Here is a 20,768-nt window from a genome sequence, read left to right on the forward strand (position 1 = left end):
GGTTTTCAGGGATCATCTAAAAGCAAACATAATAGGAGATAGACAAATTGGGGTAGGCAGTTCCATAGAATAGGAGAGGCTTGTGAAAAGTCCTGGAGGCGAGCATGGGAGGAGGTGATGAGGAAACTAGAGAGCGGGAGGCCTTGGGAGGAATGAAGAGAACGATTAGGTTGGTATTTTGAGACTAGGTTATTGATGTAGCTGGGGGCCAAGTTGTGGATGGCTTCGTAAGTTGTTGTTAGTATTTTGAATTTAATTTGTGGGTGAGCGGAAGCCAGTGGAGGGATTGACAGAGAGGAGTAGCAGACACTGAACGGTTGGTAAGATAGATGAGTCTTGATGGACTGAAGGGCAGATAGCCTGTGTAAAGGTAATCCCGTGAGGAGGCAGTTGCAGTGGTTGAGGAGGGAGATGACCAGGGATTGAGTTTAGTGGTGTCATTGGTTAGGAGCCTATTTTGGAGATGTTGCAGAGATTTGGACAGTGATTGAACGGTGGGCTAAAAGGATAGTTCAGAGTCCAGGATTACACCAAGAACCTTGGCATGTGGGAACGGGTTGATAGTAGTGCTATCAATCTGTAAAGGTGGCATTCTGATCACCAGTTTCAGGGTTGCATCCTTCTTACTGATCAACAGAGGCATTTTTCCACTTACCACTTACTTCATTTTAGCAAGGGTTCCCTGAGACTCAAAAGCTATTTTAGGAGTTCCTCTGGTGTAAAAATTTTGAGAATGACTGTTCTAGTTCAACAATAATTACCAAAACCTGTACAGTGAGGTCGTATCTAAACAATTTGTTACAAATGTATCCAGTCAGCTAAACAATCACACTACAGAGATGTACAATACACAATTTTACTGATCTTAGAGTCTGTGACCCTAGGTGTCTGTTAAGACCACTTCAGTGCTTTGTGAGATTTTTAATAAAAGGTAGACTACTGAATATCATATTCAGTGAATGAAGCTACATGTTTACAGTATGTTAAGGCAATGCATACCCATAACAGCATGTTTGCCATTGTTAGTTTATACTGAGCATTCATAAAAAGACTGGAGGGAAAGAAAAGCTGAGGTTCTGAGCATAACAACTAACCTGAATTTACTTCTGAGGTTATAATCTAGAAAAATAATAGTTCTATCCAGTTGACTGTATCACCTTACATTCCAGTTTGTAGACATAAAGGCTGTTGGGATAAAATATCCGTAAGAAATGTAAAATATATGCAAATACATATTTCAGAATAACTGTTGTTAGCCAAATATAAAAGCACATTATGAAATAGGAAGTTAGTAAACTTTTGGTTTTAACAGAGAAACTGAAAGTTTTACACAATTATAAATGGATGAGTTTGGTTTCTTAATAGTAGCTAGGGTAAAAGGTCCAAGCTCACTCCCCTGGCACTCTGGTTGTTGAGTGGAGCTCAGACATAGTATGGAAATTGAAAGCTGAACTCCAAGAATTCAGCCACTTTCTCAAATGCTCTGAATTACTAGGAGTTAAGTCCAATGAATTCCAGCAGATGTTAGTGGCTGAATTCCCGGAATTCAGCTTTAAAGAGCTACAGTCACTTTGCAAATTCAATGACAAGTGACAATGAGGTTGAATTACTAAAACTGGAGAGTTCAAAATCTGGTGCAGCTCTGCATAGAAACCAGTCAGCTTCCAGGTGTTTTGTGAAAGCTTAATTGAACACGCTGAAGTTAGAAGCTGATTGGTTGCATCAGAGCTGCATTAGATTTTGCACTCTCCGGTTTTAGTAAATCAAATCCAGTGTGCACCCCCTCTCCCCACTTATACTCACATTGCAAGCAAACCTGTCTCCCCCATACTCACAAGCACCAAGTTTAACCAGGGGATTGGGCCTTTAAATGGTCCACACCTATTGTATATCAAGGGTATCTCTCAATTTTGGTCAAAGCTGCACAGTTTGTTTTTATACAGACGTCCGTTATCTGCATAGGCGTCTTTTGGCTAAATGTGAACTATGTCTTTAACCGATTGCCGCCCGTCGGCTGTCATTTGATGGCCAGGCAGCGCGGCTCTCGTTCTGGGCGGGCGTCATATGACGTTCGTCCATTTAAACAGGATAATGCACGCAATCATGTGCGCGCATCCCTGTTCCTTCCGTGGCGGCGTGTCACGGAGACACCGCTCTCCATGGGCATTAGGCATGGCTGTTTACCACGTGATCGACCGTGATGAAGTCACGGCCGAACACAGATGGTACCGCCCGACTTTGCACGGCACATGTGCGCGATCACGCTGCGCATGCATGTTGGTGGCAGCGTGTTGCCGGGAACACTGCTCGTCACCGACGCTGGTAAACAGCCATTGGCTGGCGGCTGTTTACCACATGATCGGCTGTGATCCTTTCACAGCCGATCACTAAATGTAAACATAGAGCAGTAACAGGTTGTTAACGGGTTCTCCTCCTCACACACCGATCGTGTGTGAGAAGGAGATTGCGGTAACTACTCATTACCGCTTACAGTGTACACCAATCACACCCCCCAATAAAGAGGACCTGTCACCACCCATCAAAGTACCTGTCACCACCCATCAAAGTACCTGTTACAGTTCATCTGAGTACCGTGTACCTGTCACAGTCCATCAGAGTACCTGAGTACCTGTCACAGTCCATCTGAGTACCCGAGTACCTGTCACAGTCCATCTGAGTACCTGTCACAGTCCATCTGAGTACCTGAGTACCTGTCACAGTCCATCTGAGTACCCGAGTACCTGTCAGTCCATCTGCGTACCCGAGTACCTGTCACAGTTCATCTGAGTACCCGAGTACCTGTCACAGTCCATCTGAGTACCCGAGTACCTGTCACAGTTCATCTGAGTACCCGAGTACCTGTCACAGTCCATATGAGTACCTGAGTACCTGTCACAGTCCATATGAGTACCAGAGTACCTGAGTACCTGTCACAGTCAATATGAGTAACTGAATACCTGAGTACCTGTCATAGTCCATATGAGTACCTGAGTACCTTTCACAGTCCATATGAGTACCCGTCACAGTTCATATGAGTACTGAGTACCTGTCTCCGCCCTTCAGAGTACCCGAATACCAGTCACCAGCCTATCAGAGTACCCGAGTACCTATCTGTAGCCCATCAGAGTACCCGAGTACCTGTCACCAGGCCATCAGAGTACCCGAGTGCCTGTCACCAGGCCATCAGAGTACCCGAGTACCTGTCACCAGCCCATCATAGTACCCGAGTACCTGTCACTAGCCCATCAGAGTAACCGAGTACCTGTCACCAGCCCATCAGAGTACCCGAGTACCTGTCACTAGCCCATCAGAGTAACCGAGTACCTGTCACCAGCCCATCAGAGTACCTGAGTACCTGTCTGCAGCTCATCAAGTTACCCAAGTACCTGTCTCCAGCCCATCAGAGTACCCGTGTACCTATTTGCAGCCCATGCCTCATAGAATATACGTTGGGGTGTTTGCTTTCCAAAATGGCGTAAATTTGTGGGTAATTCCACTGTCCTGGTGCTCCAGGACCTTCAAAAGTGTGATAGGTAGGAATGAAATGAGATGTGTACTTTATGCTCCTAGAACGCCTGAAGGCCTCAATGTTGGGCCTCTGTATGTGGCCAGGCTGTGTAAAAGTCTCACACATGTGGTATCACCATACTCTTTAAGAGTAGCAGAATGTATTTTGGGGTGTAATTTTTGCTATATACATGCTATGTGTTAGAAATATCTTATAAATTGACAACTCTGTGTAAAAAAAATGCATTTTCATTTTTTTTCTACATATTCCAAAAACTTCTGGAAAAAAATGAACTGTTCAAAAGACTCATTATGCCTTATAGATTATACGTTGGGGTGTTTGCTTTCCAAAATTCCAAAAAAAATAAAAATAAAAAATCTTCATTTTGCAAAGAATTGTGGGAAAAAATTACAACTTAAAAAAACTCACCATGGGGGGCGTGGCCTGGACATGGCTGAGGAGAGACGTGTATTAGCTGAGCTCCCGGCCGTCTTACCCCTACCCCGGCTATTTCAGCCTGCAATTTAAAACTATGCACTCAGCCAGAAGGAAAGCAACGAAGAAGAGCAGCAGATCGACTAAATCTACCCCTCAGCCACCCACATCGGGAGAACTCAGAAGGAGATTCCAGCTATCTCTCCTCGGTTCCCTGGAACTTAAGATGGCGGCGCCACGTGGAGAACACACAGGGAGACAGACGGCTCCCCGTCACCACAGAGGGACACACAGGCGGCAGACAACTACGCTGGCTTCCCTGTGGACCTCTGCCCTGCTCTCGGTGAGCACTCACAGCCCTCAATTCACACTCCCGGAGTGGATACAGAGCTCCGCGCTCTCTTACAGGCCCTACCGACAAAAAATGACATTGCGGCACTCATAGCTACAGTTGAAGCAGCACACCGCAAGGAGATGAAAGCAGTGAGGGTGGATGTCAGCGCACAGGCTTCTAGAATTGAATTAAGAGCTCCCTGTCAGCACTGGAACGCCGAATGTCGGCTGTGGAGGAAAGCCAGGATGCACAAGTAGAAGCGCTGCAAGACCAACAGTTACGTTTGGAAGAGATGGAGGACCGGAGTCGCAGGAACAATCTGCGCCTCCGGGGACTCCCAGAGGCCACAGGACCGGAGGATCTAGCAGACACAGCGATTGCCATCTTCCGCAGCCTTCCAGGTATTGATCTACCAGACCGTCATAGACAGGATACACCGCGCATTAGGCCCTAAGCCAACTGATCCCTGAGACCAAGAGATGTCATTTGTAGGGTACACCATTATGTGCATAAAGAACAGATCCTGCATAGAGCCTGGGAAGCGGAAGACCCAGAAATAGACGGTGTCACAATCAAGATCTTTCCGGATTTATCCCGCACTACCCTACAGAGGCATGCGATCCTGAAGCCCTTGCTAGACCTTGCTAGAAGGAAGGGGGCTACGTATCGATGGGGGTACCCCCTGTCTGCCACATTCAGGAAAGACCAGAGGATCTTCACCCTGCACAATCCAGATGCGCTACCTGCCTTATTTGCTTTCCTGAACACAGACCCTATTGAAGTCCCAAACTGGTTGGGACCTCTCCCGCGTACACAAGGTCGTCCGCCCATATCAGGCATGGGAAGCAATCTCCCACCAAGGCAACAACGAAACCGCCGTCGACCCAGGGCACCTTCTCAGGAAGACACACGTGAGTCGTGAACTATAGGTTTACCCACAACATGAAAACTCACTGAGAAATAGTGTTCTGGAGTTCTTGTTCCCTTTTGTTTGAGTTGGACTGTTACCTCTATTCAACAGTTGACCCTAGCATACCATGACCATGGAACGATCTGAACTTCTTTTGTCTCTTGCTGAATGGAGGGCAGCTGAAACCGTTACTGATTATCTCTGTCCCTACCATGGCTGCACTAAGGTAGTTTACTTGTCACTGGTGACACCTTCCACTTGAACTAGCACACTACCCTGTACAGGAGACACAACACCATGTGATGATAACTATGGTACACGGAACTTACAAGATAGCAGGCCTAGACATTTACAAGTTACTTAAAAGGAACTGTCCCACAGCTTTATAAGTGCTCTTGCTATTGCCCTACAGGTTCATGTAGGTGATTTACATAATTTGACGAAAACAGAAGCAGACACTTTACAGGAAAGAGAAGCTAAAGGACACTAGCCTTTAGAGGCCTGATGTGTGTAGTGGCCTGCAGAGCCAGTCCTCGTTGGCTCCAGGAGTGGGCATTCTGGCTACTGGTTGGTGGAGTCATGGAATGCCCACCCGGCAGATGTCACACAACACGCTAGACGTCAAGGAAGAACCAAGATGCAGGTCGTAAGCTAATGTAAAATAAGCTCTGAAGCTATGAGACATTATTTATGGCTGGTTAAGGGTCCAGGTTTATTCTGTAATACTCTCTAGCAGAATTGGGTCGAATTTCTAGCTACGTTAGGTTGTTACAGTGCAATGTTCCAAGTGGTGAGCTGAGCCGTTAGTCAGAAAGACTCACAGTATTCACCCACTTAGTTATATTAAGTTCTTTTAAGTTGAGCTGCTGATACGTTTGATATGTTTGAAAAGATGCATAGTTAATACTTTAATGACTATTTCCAGATGGGCTGGGGTGGGGAGGTGGACGGGAGTCTCGCCTTTTCGAGCCTTGTCCTACCCCTCTCCCACTTAGAGTAGCATATCCCCCTGGAGGACAGAATTGTACCTTTTGGGGGCCATATGCAAAATATACACCCTAATTAGGGGTTTTGAAACGGGCAAGGCACTAGACCTTGACTGTATCTTCTCTGTGTTCTGTTAACCCTCTTTCTCTTCTTTCTACCCTTACTTTTCTCTCTATTCCCACATTTTATCCTCCCTTCAGCCTCCTTACCTGAACCCATTTCCCTCCCCCTCCTCCCCCCCCATCCTACCGTAAGATGGCGGCCAGCAAAATAAAGTAATGTCTCTAAATGCGAAAGGACTCAACATACTAGAGAAGAGACGTATGTTGTTAGATGACCTAAAACGAACTAATACAGACATAGCTTTTATCCAAGAGACACACTTTAAGACCAATAAATTACCATACCTACAAAATAGACACTTTCCAGTAGCCTATCACTCCATGAATCCGGAGTCTAAATCTAAAGGAGTTTCTATTTTAATCTCAAGCAAGATTCACTGGCAGCTACAGAATTCTAAAATAGACCCGACTGGTAGATATGTGTTTCTTAAAGGCCTAATTGGTACAATTAAGGTAACACTAGCAACCATATATGCCCCTAATGAACAACAGGCCAAGTTTTTGAAAGAGACTCTAGAGAAGCTAAATGACTTTCGAGAAGGACAATTGATATTAGGAGGAGACCTAATGCACCTCTAATCCCCTCGGCGGACACATCGTCGTGTAAAACGTCGACCCCACCGAACCATCTTAAAAAGATAGCTCAAACACTACATAAATCTCAGTTAATTGATGTCTGGCGCTTACAACACTCAGGAGAATGAGACTTTACATTCTACTCAAACGTACACCAGAATTGATTACTTCTTGATCCCCCATACGCAGCTACATGCTGTGGAACAAACCTCAATTGGAAATAGGACTTGGTCAGACCACGCACCTGTATATTTGAACTACCGCTTGTCGGAGACTTCTTCTCCGAAGCACCGCTTTTGGCGTCTAAATGAGAGCCTACTACAAAACCCAGAGATATTGACGGAAGTAACGAGGGCAGTTAATCTATACTTTCAAGAAAATGACCAACCTGACTGTGACCCGGGCATATTGTGGGAAGCTCACAAGGTAGTCCTTAGGGGAATCCTCATATCTCACAGGGCCCGTATCAAAAAAGGGAGGAATAGGCAGCTTTCCCAACTGTTACTCGAACTAGCCGCCCTAGAAGCCAGACACAAACACGCCCCTATAAAGACCTCTGAGACAGAACTGACAACTATTAGATGGAAAATAACGGACCTCCTGCAATACAGGGCGAAAGCAGCCATACAGATATGTCGTAAACAGACTTATGAATCAGGGAACAAATGCGGAAAACTATTAGCCAAACTGGTCAGAAAACACAAATCAGCGACTTACATCCCACACATCTCCACCTCTAGAGGCACAAAGGCAACCTTACCTGCACAAATCACTGAAGAATTCAGATAGTTTTATTCTAGTTTATACAACTTGCCACAGGTAACTTCTACCACTACCGAAATAGAAAACTACATCATGTCCTTCCAAATGACATCTCTCCCACAGGAGATTAGAGATGAATTAGATTCACCCATAACTTTAGCAGAACTACAAACAGCCATAGGAACAATGAAAACAGGTAAAGCCCCAGGCCCTGATGGCTATACATTACAATACTATAAAACACTTTTCCCTATACTGGGACCTCGTATGGTCACGTTGTTTAACAAAATAGGAGAGGGTAAAGCTTTTGCTAGAGAGACCTTGTGGGCCCATATTTTGGTAATTCACAAGGAGGGAAGGACCCGGCGGCATGTGGTAGCTACAGACCCATATCGCTGTTAAACCTTGACCTTAAGCTGTTTACTAAAATTTTGTCGACTCGGCTGGCGCAGCACCTCCAACAGCTTATCCACCTAGACCAAGTTGGATTCATTCCGTCTAGGGAGGCTAGAGATAGCACTATAAAGGTACTAAATTTACTACATATCACCAAATCCAGAGGAATCCCCTGTGTCTTCCTCAATACCGACGCCAAAAAAGCGTTCGACAGAGTGAGCTGGCAATACATGTTCGCAGTGCTCAGACACAGGTTTAGGGGGGGTGATGCTCAGTCGAATAGCCGGTATATATTCCGCTCCCACAGCGCAGGTGAAGGCGAATGGAGTCCTGTCGGATCCCTTTCCAATAATGAATGGGACGAGACAGGGGTGCCCTCTTTCCCCTCTCCTTTTTGCCCTTTCACTAGAACCCTTTCTCTCCAAAATAAGACTAAATCCCCATATACAAGGAGTAATACTAGATCCCATGCAACATAAGATCTCCGCCTATGCAGACGACTTACTTTTCTCCCTGACCAACCCGGTGGAGTCCCTACCTAACCTCCTCAAAGAATTTGAAATTTATGGGAAGTTGTCAAACTTAAAAATTAATTTCTCAAAATCTGAAGCGATGGGAATCTCCATACCAGCCAACGCCCTTCCAAATCTGCAATCGAGCTTTAAATTCAGATGGACTAACTCAGCCTTGACCTACTTAGGTACGAAAATACCATCGGATCCGACCCTACTGTTTGCCAAAAATTTTCCCCCCTTACTAATTAAGACCAAAAAATTAATGGATGACTGGAATACTGGGTTACATTCTTGGTTCGGGCGGTGTAACTTAATCAAGATGAGTATATTACCAAAATTTTTATACCTCTTCCAAACCCTGCCCATTAGGATACCCACCGTATATTTTAAACAAGTGCAAAATCTCTTTATGCAATTTGTCTGGGCACATAAAAAATCCCGAGATCACAGCTTTCCATACCAAAACACTATGGGGGTGTTGCACTTCCGGACATACGGAAATATTACCAGGCAGCCCATTTGGGCAGAGTAGTTGACTGGAACCGACATAAAGAGACTAAATTATGGGCACAAATAGAGCAACATCAAACTAAGATACCTTTACGGACAGCTGTGTGGTGCTGGGACTCCCTTCCGTTGGAGCTGAAGTCCCATCCCCTCATAGGCAACACTATTAAGCAATGCTTACATGCAATGTTACAGGCCTCTTTAACGACCAAAGACTCTCCCTTGACACCGATTCTGGGGAACCCCAAATTTCCCCCGGGAGTTGCACCCGGGCAGTTTCAATCATTAAGGAGTTCTAACTGTGCGGGTGCTTCGCAATTTATGATTCAAGATAAACGGCCCTCCATTCCAGAACTAGTTGAACCGACGGGCCCATTCAAGCTGACATTCTGGAGTGCGATACAAATACACCATTTCCTTCAGACAATTCCAAACCCTATATCTTACTCTAGACGTCTGACTACGTTTGAAGAAATATGTGTAGACACAGAACCATTACCACAGGTCTTATCTAAGATGTATACCTTATTAAACACACCCCCACAACCGCCTAGCTTGCCATGCATCACTAAATGGGAAACCGATCTTCAATGCTCTTTTACGACAGTAGAGAAGCAGAACATGATTACTCTCTCTCTTAAATCCTCAATATGTACTAAACTGCAGGAGACAAACTATAAGATCCTGATTAGGTGGTATTTAACACCTAGCCACCTGCATTCAATGTTTCCCAATACGTCAAATTACTGCTGGAGGTGTCATGAGGAGGAGGGAACGATACTTCACATGTTCTGGTCCTGTTCTAAATTGACGGATTTCTGGTCTGCGGTCCGTTCCATCTCCCAAAAGTTCAGATTCCGAACGACCCGGCATTTTTCCTACTCCATGTATCCAACATGCCGTTTAAAACATATAAAAAATCCATTCTACGTCACTTAACAAATGCAGCCAAGGCCTGCATCCCCATGCTTTGGAAACAGCAAACCCCACCGTCCACCTCGATGTGGATAGGGTAGAAGACATAAACAAGATGGAGGACCTCATAATGACAGCTCAAAACAGACAAACACTTTATAAGAAAACTTGGACACTATGGAATATGTTTAAATATTCTGAGAAAGGGAAGGCCCTTTTCAGGAATCCAAATCACTAATAACCAACAACATTTCCAACATAAAAAGATTTAATTAAAAAAAAGGTCTCCACTAATCCCCCCCTTACCCCCTTCCCTATTTTACCTTACCACTCCCCCCCCCTCCACCCTCCCCTCCCCATCTATTCTCTTCTTTCTTTTCTACTACTAACTTTTCTATCTCTCTGTTTTAATCTCGGGTAGCTACCTCCTGACTAAAGTACATGAGTATCCAAGAAGGACTTGATATTCAGCTGGAAATCTAGTTAGACAATTTCTACATATACCTACAGTATTTAAGTACTAAGAGAAGTGCAATGAAGAAACATATGTATTTTAGTAACAGTAGTATGTTAACAGAATTTGCTTAACAAGTCTTTCAATATGTGTTATCTATTGTTATGATATACCATCGGGAGGCTGCGACCCCCTTGAACTGTTTTGTACCGTTGTGATATTCTCAGGGCTCTGCCCTTTCTCTTTCTTTAAAAAAAAACTAATAAAATTTATATTTGCAAAAAAAAAAAAAAAAAAAACTCACCATGCTACTTACTTAATACCTTGAAATGTCTACTTTCTAAAAAGGGGTCATTTGGGGGGTATTTGTACTTTCCTGACTTGTTTGTGTCTCAAGAAATGAGATTCACCTGATGTACTGAAGGCCTAATCAGAGTGATCAAGTTTCCGTGACTGGCACCATAGTTTGTAGACTTTATAACTTTCACAAAGACCAAATAATATACACTAATTTGGGTTATTTTTTACCAAAGATATGTAGCAGTATAAATTTTGGCCAAAATTTATGAAGAAAAATTACTAATTAGCAAAAAAATGTACGTCTTTTTTTTTTTATAGCACAAAAAATAAAAAAACCCACTAGTCATGAAATACCATCAAAAGAAAGCTCTATTTGTGTGGGAAAAAAAGGATGCAAATTTCATATGGGTACAGTATTGCATAAGTAATTGTCATTCAAAGTGTGAGAGCCCTGAAAGCTGAAAATTGGTCTGGGCAGGAAAGGGGTGTAAGTGCCCTGTATTGAGGTGGTTAATGAATGTAGTAAAACTGTGTTCAATTAAAATTATCATGTGCAAGTAAAAATATATATTTTTTAAATTTACCTTCTATATGATTGGGTATTCAAAATGAGCACAGCTTCATCTTGTTTAATACCTTACTGGACCATTTACTTTACAAATACAACATTCACTTTGCTAAGTAAGCAGCCGCTACTCCTTTAGTAAATCTGACCAACTGAATGCAATGTAAAAATGATTTCAAACTTTTTTTTCTCTTTATTAGTAATCTGTAGTATATCAAACAACATTAATCCTTTCAAATAAAATGACATAGCTTTGTTTCTGCATCCTGTAACTTTGTGTATATTGTTGCAGCAGCAGCAAGGAGGAATAATCAGCTTGTCTCCTACTCACACACATTATTCCTAATATTTTACAATTTGTAGAACTCAGCAAAGTATATTTGTGCTTCCAGTGATCTATGTGTCCTATAGTTGCTCTTAGATGGTAGACACGTTGAGGTCTAATTTGTATGAAAACCAAAGGAATAACATGTGGACGGAATGTGTAAAGAACATAATAACCACAAATGACTGCAATCCAAATAGTTCAAGTTCCACAAACCTTTGTGCTTATTACTTCATTTCTACCTGTAGGAAGACGGGCAGGGTTACATGTACTTCACCAGTGTGTGGGTGTATAGAGGAGGGGCTGAGAAGGAAAAATGAAAGATTAGTCTTAACTCTTTCCTCTGCAGACAGGTGATCAGCCCCCACCTACTACATGGGCAAGGTGATTTCCAAGAAAAACATTAACTGTGTTTGCTTTAGTTAGATCTGACCATAATACATGTGTGGGAAGATTATTTTAGCATTAAAGAGACGTTTAAACATGCGTAAGTCTAACAGAAATCATTCGAGTCTCTGTTGACTGTACACCGTTCTATATGTTTAAGTGAGTGCTGGACGCTGTTACTACTTCGTTGTCCTTAAATCCTTCTTTTTTTTCTTTACCTTTAAGAAAAATGTACTGCACGGACAGCATGAAGCTGATAAAATATGGACCAAAGAAGGTTTTTACACTATTGTTATCTTCCTCAGCACATTTGTCATAATCGTCACATGCTTAATGGTGAGTCCTAAATCTATATTAAAAAATATGTATATTAATAGAATTTGTCCTGTCCTGTCAAACTGTTATGTGTATTGCAAACTATACCTATACCTTATGAACTAACCTATAACAGGAGTAGATTGGTTTCTTTTGATGAGCTGTCCGCAGTTTAATTGAATTAATTTCATTAAATTTTCCTATTTAACCCAAAGCAAGCAATAAGATTTAATCTTGCATCTGTTTAGCAATCAGAATAAAAAAAAAAAAAGATTTCTGATTGGTTATAACACTTTGCATGCTGCACTTTGCAGTTTAAAATTGTTGGGTATAAGGGATGTAAAGAATGCTAAAATGTTTGCGCGCTTTAGTGTTATAGCAAAGTGTTAAAATATGTCAGGTCAACAAATTGACATTAATTTTAAACAAGGATCAGAAATTACAGTATTGATCATTCCTGTTATTGTCCACTAACAAAATATGCCATGACAGTTTTATTGTTTTTTTTATCTTAATGAAAAGCACAAAAATGAAACAAATCTTCTGCAAAGAGTGTAATGTAAATTTAGATGTCTGTGTGTTAGAATATCTGATTCACATAAAATTACTCAGGTATTAACATATTTTTATTTATTCACTTATTCATTTATTTCTGTTGTTGATAGTAGTGTTGGAAATGTTCATAGTTGTAAAATTAGGACTTATTAATTAGTTGCTTCCAATTATAGTTTATTACATATTTATAATTTAAGCAAAAAATGAGTATGCTCAACCTTCTCATCCTATCCCAGCTTGCAGGACGCTGGGGTATTGGCTGGACTCCCGTTAATGACCATCTACTATACAGAAAAGCCGAGAAATCTGCTAAAGATCCATATCAAAAGTTTACGATTAAAATAGGCAAATAAATTAAACCTTGATTAAGATGTTTATGCATTTCAGCTGAAAAAGCCTGAATGATAGCTTATATTTCAGGCCTTTTCAGCCGAAAGGCATTTGCATCTTGAACATGTGTTCATTTATTTGCATATTTTAATAACGAACTTTTGATATGGATCTTCAGCAGAGTGTTGGCTTTTCTCTGCAGTGAATATTTGCAGTTTGTAGAAGTGTGACATCAAAATAAAAGAATATACTTAAAAAGAAACCAGTACCAAGGGGAACATGTAAGCTGCCATTGCTGACCTTCTGAAATGCTAGATTCCTGGCTGCACTTCTGATCTTAATACCAAGAACATGTATATAGCAAGTGAACTCAGGCCTTTTGATTTGCATACTTATTTCAGGTCTGTTGCTTAGAAAGTACTGAAACCAGTGGATTAGCATGGATCCCAGTGATCCAGAATTTTTCAGAAGGTAGGATCACCAATGAAAGCCATCATATTTCTTACTGTATAGTTTCACTTTAAAAGGGCTTCCCAAAAGTGACTGCTTCATTTTTAAATTGAAAACAATATAGTTTTAGTTTCTTATTTTGAAAGCATTCATTGTTCACTGGTAGTGCTAGTTGTTGTGGGTACTCTAAGCAGTATACAGTGTGGAGGGATTTACTAAAACTGGTGCACACAGAATCTGATGCAGCTGTGCATAGTAACCAATCCGCTTCTAACTTCAGCTTGTTCAATTAAGCTATTGACAATAAAACCTAGAAGCTGATTGGTTGCTATGCACAGCTGCACCAGATTCTGTGTGCACCAGTTTTAGTAAATCTCCCCCTATATGTAATATTTTCACAATGATCATTGTGGTTGTGAAAGCACTGATTTTGGAAAAACTTTTACAGTATGAGAACTGTGCACAAAGTCTCATAGGTGTAGGTTCACATACATGGACAGATTATCAGCATGGAAGGTTAGTTTTAGATCTTTCTGTTAATAACTGGTACATGGGCTGCTGCTGACTTTTCGGTCTGACAGTTCTCCCATCAGAAATTATTTGCGGAGGATAAAAGATGTGATCATTTCAGAAACAAATAAAAGTGGCTCTTGAATAACCAGTCATAGTTTTGGCCAAAAATTGTGTCCCGTCAGCTTGAGCCTGAACTGCATACATGTCAGATATGGTCATCTTTCTAAATTGACACATTTACAGAAGATCAGATTATAGGGATAGAGCATTGGTGGCCAAATGGGCATTGTTACAGTCTACAGGACATGATGTTGTCTCCCTATATTAGAGAACAGATAGACAAAGCAAAAGCATACATATGCTGCATTTAACATGTATTATAACATTTAAGATATGAATTCTAAAGAATGGCAAACTATTGTTTATACAGACTTCTGCTGGATATGGATAGGCTGGGGTGAATTCTACTATTTTAATAACACAGGGCTAAATGGGGCTACACAGTCTCTTAGAACCCAGAGACTCTCTTATACACCAAGCCATCCTATATCTTTATTTTTTTCATAAATGTGCCATTCACTGGTCTGTATGACTATAATTATATTTTGAATGTGCATAATTATAATAAATGACTAACAAATAAAACCTTCACATGAGCAAAGCCATACAAGTTTATAGAATTTGGACTTTTAGATGTCACAAGAAGGGTTTTTCTCCAACTGATTTTGTACCTGACATAGGAATCTTCTCCTAATCATATTAAAAGTTTTTTGTTGCCAAATGTACCTGACAGTGTTATGGGAAGTTATGTCCTAAAACTCTACCTGACTTTCTGAACTATCCACCTGCACAAAAACATCAATCACTATGGACCAGCTCAGACCAGCCCTCTGGGCATCATGATTTATAAACATGAAAGCCTTTTCCATAGATTTTTCTTGGTGATTTTTTTTTCGAGGTAGGCTGTCAGGTCTTTCCTCAACCCTCCCCGATTTCTGAGTTTGGAACTGACAATTTTTACACATATACTAGGGCCAATTAACCCACCAGCATGTCTTTGGATTTTAATGGGGAAACTAGAGTACCCAGAGGAAGCCCACGCAAACATGCAAATCCCACAAAGATAGTGTTCTGGACGAGATTTAAACCCAACAACACCTGAATCCCGCATGTGCTAATCACCATGCCACTGTGCCATCTCAATCTTTATACATATTAAATAAAAATATCACCCCCAATTATTAACCAGTCTACTTTTTGAGTTAATGGTAATTATTTCACAGCACCTTAAATGCAAAAAAATAAGTTCCAAATTGAAAATGTAATCCTTTTAAATATAATTTTCATATATAATAACCATAACATGGTTAAAAGGTCATATTTTGGAAAGTTGACAACTTTGCATGTTTTACAGATCCATCATCAAAAATTTACTGGGGTGGTTGGGGACACCATTACCCATGAGGAAATAACAGGAAACGCTTTATGAATGATACATAGGATGGCACATACATCATTTTGGGGAGGCATGGTAGCCTAATACCCTTTATTACACCAGCTCTTTAATTAGATTAGAGTATATCACATGGGGGTTATTTACAAAAGGCAAATCCACTTTGCACTAGAAGTGCAAACTACAAGTGCAAAGTGCAACTTGCACTTGGAAGTGCAGTCGCTGTAAATCTGAGGGGTAGATCTTAAATGAGGGGAAGCTCTGCTGATTTTATTATCCAATCATGTGCAAGCTAAACTGCTGTTTTTTATTTTCCTTGCATGTCCCCCCCGGATCTACAGCGACTGTACTTCCAAGTGCAATTTCCAGTGCACTTTACACTTGTAGTTTGCACTTGTAGTGCAAAGTGGATTTGCCTTTAGTAAATACCCCCCATTGACTTTTACACTGAGATGATTAATTGCAACTTTATTGTGTCACTTTCAGTGAAATAAAAACTACTGGCAAGAAAAGCTCCAGTGTGACATTGGCTTACTTGAGCAAAAACCTAAGTCATCAACATGCATTGGTTATTATTTACTTAATGGTTGGAACAATGGGCTGTTTCAAGAAGGATACAGATAGATTTTTGTGAAAGATTTGCAGGTCTGAGATCATCTGTAACAGTGAAAAAAAAAAGGTATGCTCGTCTGTGGTGAACTTCCTATTTTATGGTCACTATGATTCCTTGTGCACTATGAGGAGCTGTATATTGTCAGTTAATAGCAGTTAGCTGTATGAGGCTACATAGCAGGACAGAGTTTCTGTTCTCCCTTCCTCTTTGGGGGGAAGCAAAGTAAGCTTGTCTTAAACTGGCCATACATGACTCAACTTCTTGCCGATTCCTATGAATCAGTTGAAATTCAAGCCTTGAGTGCACCTGCCAACACCACCCACCTCAACAAACTTTGATTAAGAAATCGAAGGATTCCAGCAGAAAAGAGTCCCACTAACAATGATTACAGCCAATCTGCTGCAGTCACTGTTTGGGTATTTTGAAATCTGCAGGTACCAGCTGTCTGAATATGATAGCCATCAGCAGGAATTGATACATCTGTGCTGTTTACAAAGGATGGGGGAACCTATAGATTTTTCTCCTACAGCCTACTGCAGTTATAATTCAAAGTTGTAGTCAGAAGGCTAGCTGCAGTATTTGGACTGCCTCTGCCTTTTGTTCTCCTCGACGTTTCTCAACAGGCAGCCCAGGCCATGGGTAGAATTCTCCCCATAAAAACATAATGCAATGATTGCCATTTCTCCTGGAAGGAACTGTCTGCTGTTCAATAAGTGGTACAGAGGCAGGGAAATCAACACTTATAGAAATAAAAAAAAAAGGTAAACTGTAAATATTATCAAAGTTTTAACATAAGAATCTAATTGACGATAGGCTCCCTTTAACAAATTTTCATGAGTTGCATTAAGAAAAGAGCAGAGGCACAAAAAGCCCTCACCTCAGGCATAATGAATGCTAATCTGTGTCTCAGCATGCATCTGCTCTTAACTGTCAATCAGGCAGAAATGACATAAAAATACTTCATACAGGAGTCTAGGAGCAGTGTGTATAAGTAGCACATTTGTTAGAAGAGTTGTAATTTAAAGTGAACCAGTTAAAGTTGAAATTAAACAATTTTGTAATAGAGCGTGCTAAGAAATATGGACTCGGAAATCTGTACTTACAGAAACCCCATGGCTTCATCGCAGTTATTAATCCGTATATTAATGTTCAGCATACAATATTCTAATGAAGGTGACAGTGTTCTTAGTAGGAGGTCCCTTAAGATAAAACATTACCACTTATGGCTGCTGAATTTCCCAAAATTCGAGCCATGGGTGCCCCTGTTGGCACCATCCAAACGCTAAATGTTCAATCAGCTTTTGTTGAAGAAGATGGGCGAATATTCTCGCTGCAGGTACCACCTATCAGAATACAGTAACCAGAAGGGGAGCTTTTTCTGTCCACGCTGTTTAGCATGGATGGAGGAATATGTTAGATGTCTTTCATTCAGCTCACAGACTGAACGAAAGAAAATCTATGCGTGTATGTCCAGCTTTTTTGGTTCCATCACTAACCGGGAGTGCATATAGGGGTTGATTTACTAAAGGGAAATATACTGTACACTATAAGTGTACATGCTCCGGAGCTTAGTAAATGAGGTAAAACTTCACTTTGCAAAGATTACACATGCAAGGAAAATAAAGAACAACATTTTTGTTTGTACATGATTGGATGATGGAAACCAGCAGCGCTTCCCCTCATTTCAGAGCTTCCCCTTAGATCTAGAGCAACTGCACTTAAAGTGTACTTGCAGTGCACAGTATATTCGCCTTTAGTAAATCAACCTCCCTGTGTTACATGCCCATTTCCAATTTGCTCAATAACCTGGCTATACAGGAGTTTTCTTACACATACCAGGAAGCAATGAGTGGCAGCAGTGGGTAGTGGGTAGCCTTCTTAAAGTTTCCTGTTTTTTGGTGCTCAAATGGATTTGGCACAATTGAGTATCAGGCTGACCATATATGAACAAAAAACAACAAAACTTATTGTTACAAGATTTACACTCAAACTAGTGCTTTGGAATTTTTTTTCAAACTTCTAGTTCTCTGCTGATAGGTCTGCATGGGGTAATCCAACATTCTAGAGCAGTGATTCTCAACCAGGGTTCTGTGGAACCCCAGGGTTCCTCCAAAGGTTGCTAGGGGTTCCTTCAGCATTGGGCAATTTCTGCCTCTCAGATAAGTTCCCACTAACACCGTTGATCTTTTTAGCTATCTGTAAGGGGTAATTCTTCCCAATGACCATCACACTATTGTATCATGAGTTGTAGATTTCTAATTTTTAGCAGGGGTTCCCCGAGACCGGAGAACTATTTCAAGGGTTCCTCTGTGTTGAAAAGGTTGAGAAAGGCTGTTCTAGAGAGAATAATTAGAATTGTACTGGTATGCAGGTATGGAGGGAAGGACTGCACCAGAGGGGAGGAGAGCCAGCCCAACATAAAATATTGTATGGGTTGTAGGCTACTATTTCATTCAGAATTTAATCAAAGTGGACCTGCAGTCAGTGACAGTTCCTGGGAATATTGTTACCTACTTCCTGTTCAGGCCTGCGATCACAGAGGCTTCTATCCAATTTCCTTTGCCACTTTGACATGTTATGTGACCGAATGCCAAGACCTGCAAAGAAAGTCATAGTGGAAGAATGCAAAACTGCAGAATTTGTTGATGGAAGCTGAATAAAAAGGATTTGTGATTATGTGGTTATTACGTGTTTTTTTTGTTTAGTATTTTATTTACACAAGGCCAAATCATTTTCACATGGCAGCAGTCGCCTTGTTCAGCTTGTAAATGACTCCCTCCTTTAATAATCTGACTTTTTAAACATATATATTGTATGTAAAGAGGTGCGTTGCAATAGGAAATTTTCTTTAAGAAAGCACCCACCTTATACCATGGGCACCAATAACTGCAACACTACATTACACTTTGGTGCATATTCTTAAGCCAATAGGAATTTAGCCCTACCATAAGAGAGCCAGTTGGTTGTGTTTGCCTTCCAGCCAAAAATTCTCTGATTTCTCCTGCTTCCATGGCTAAATGTTTTAACTGTCAATGACTGCTTTCCATCATATACTGTAAAGATCTATATTTTCTAAATATACTTTAAAGATTTTGTAGCCTTTTCCACCTTCATGTAGTTCAGACCCCAAAAATTATTTTTTTTTTTTTTGCTGAGAGTGGACACCCCGTTTAAAGCACTTATAGATGTCTTTTCCTTAACCCCGGACACCAAATTGGGGAACATGTATATGTGTTTTTTATCTTATCTCAACAATTAATATGGAGGAAGCACTCGGTCACTAAGAGCTCTCTCTAGTGGCTAAACATCTCTAAACATAAAACAAAACCAAAAATATAAAAGAGCAAGGGTTTCAAAATATAAATAGACTCTGAGGAATACACTCAAATAATAACTAAAATCTCTTAAAATCACAAAAAATACAATATAATTTCTCTCTAAGTTTTTTTTCTTTAACGAGGCAAACTGCTATCCCCATAACTAGAATTTGAATATTGCATGCACCCGTGTCCAGTCTCCTACTCCTACAACCCCTGGCAAAAGGTATGCAAAATGTTCATTCAATTATTAATTTGTGTAAAAAAAAAAAAAACTAATTGCAGACATGCCTCAAAACTATTTTTATTTAAGATTCCAACCTTCTGGCTTTTAGAAACACTTAAAATAATAAAAAAAGAAAGAAAACTGTATTCAGTTGCAACTGTTTTTGCAGATCAAGCATAGGAAAAAAACATGGAATCACTCAATTCTGAGGAAAATATGGAATCACTCAATTCTGAGGAAAATATGGAATCACCATGTACTTTACAGTTCTAAAACAAACATCTGCATAAGATTGCATCCTGAAAAATGATGTCATGACATCCTTTCAATTGATGATATAAGAAAAGTGTCCAAAATCGCAATATAAACTTGTGCATTATTGAAGATTTAATGACTATCATCTCCTCCCGTACCTTTAACTGACATGCAACCCCATATCATCAATGATTGTGGAAATTTGCATATTTTCTTCAGATCATCGTCTTCATATATTTCATTGGAACGGCACCAAACAAAAGTTCCAGCATCATCACCCTGCCCAATGCAGATTCGTAATTCATCACTGAATATCACTTTCATCCAGTTATCCCACAGTCCATGAAAGCTTTTCTTTAGCCCACTGTAACCTTTTTTTATTTCTGTTTAGGTGTTAATAATGGTGATTAATTATGGGGTTGCATGTCAGGTAAAGGTACGGGGGGAGATGACAGTCAATACATCTTCAATAAATGCACAAGTTTATATTGAGATTTTGGACACTTTTCTTATTCTATCAATCGAAAGGATGTTTGGTGATGATGACATCATTTTTCAGGATGTAATCTGATGCAGATGTTTGTTTTGAACTGCAAAGTACATGGTGATTCCATAATATTTTCCTCAAAATTCCATATTTTTTTTCCTCTGCTTGATCTGCAAAAACAGTTGCAACTGAACACAGTTTTCTTTCTTTTTAAATTTTTTTAAGTGTTTCTTAAAGCCAGAAAGTTGGAATGCTA

General features: G+C 40.6%; 1 protein-coding gene across 2 annotated transcripts in view; it reads left to right on the top strand.

Annotated features, from left to right (window-relative positions):
• The window catches only part of PTPRR (protein tyrosine phosphatase receptor type R), a 283,853-nt gene that overhangs the window by 137,249 nt on the left and 125,836 nt on the right, over window positions 1–20,768 (top strand). The window contains exons 1-2 of one of the 2 annotated variants that reach the window (XM_073620044.1): window positions 12,078–12,098; window positions 12,224–12,334. In XM_073620044.1, coding sequence (XP_073476145.1) covers window positions 12,332–12,334 — 3 coding nt within the window. In that variant the 5' untranslated portion in view covers window positions 12,078–12,098; window positions 12,224–12,331. Of the gene's footprint in view, window positions 1–12,077; window positions 12,099–12,223; window positions 12,335–20,768 lie in introns of those variants that run through there. The other variant, XM_073620043.1, reaches the window with a different exon arrangement.

The sequence above is a fragment of the Aquarana catesbeiana genome, linkage group LG03 (assembly GCF_042186555.1).
Source record: "Aquarana catesbeiana isolate 2022-GZ linkage group LG03, ASM4218655v1, whole genome shotgun sequence".
Lineage (NCBI taxonomy): Eukaryota > Metazoa > Chordata > Amphibia > Anura > Ranidae > Aquarana > Aquarana catesbeiana.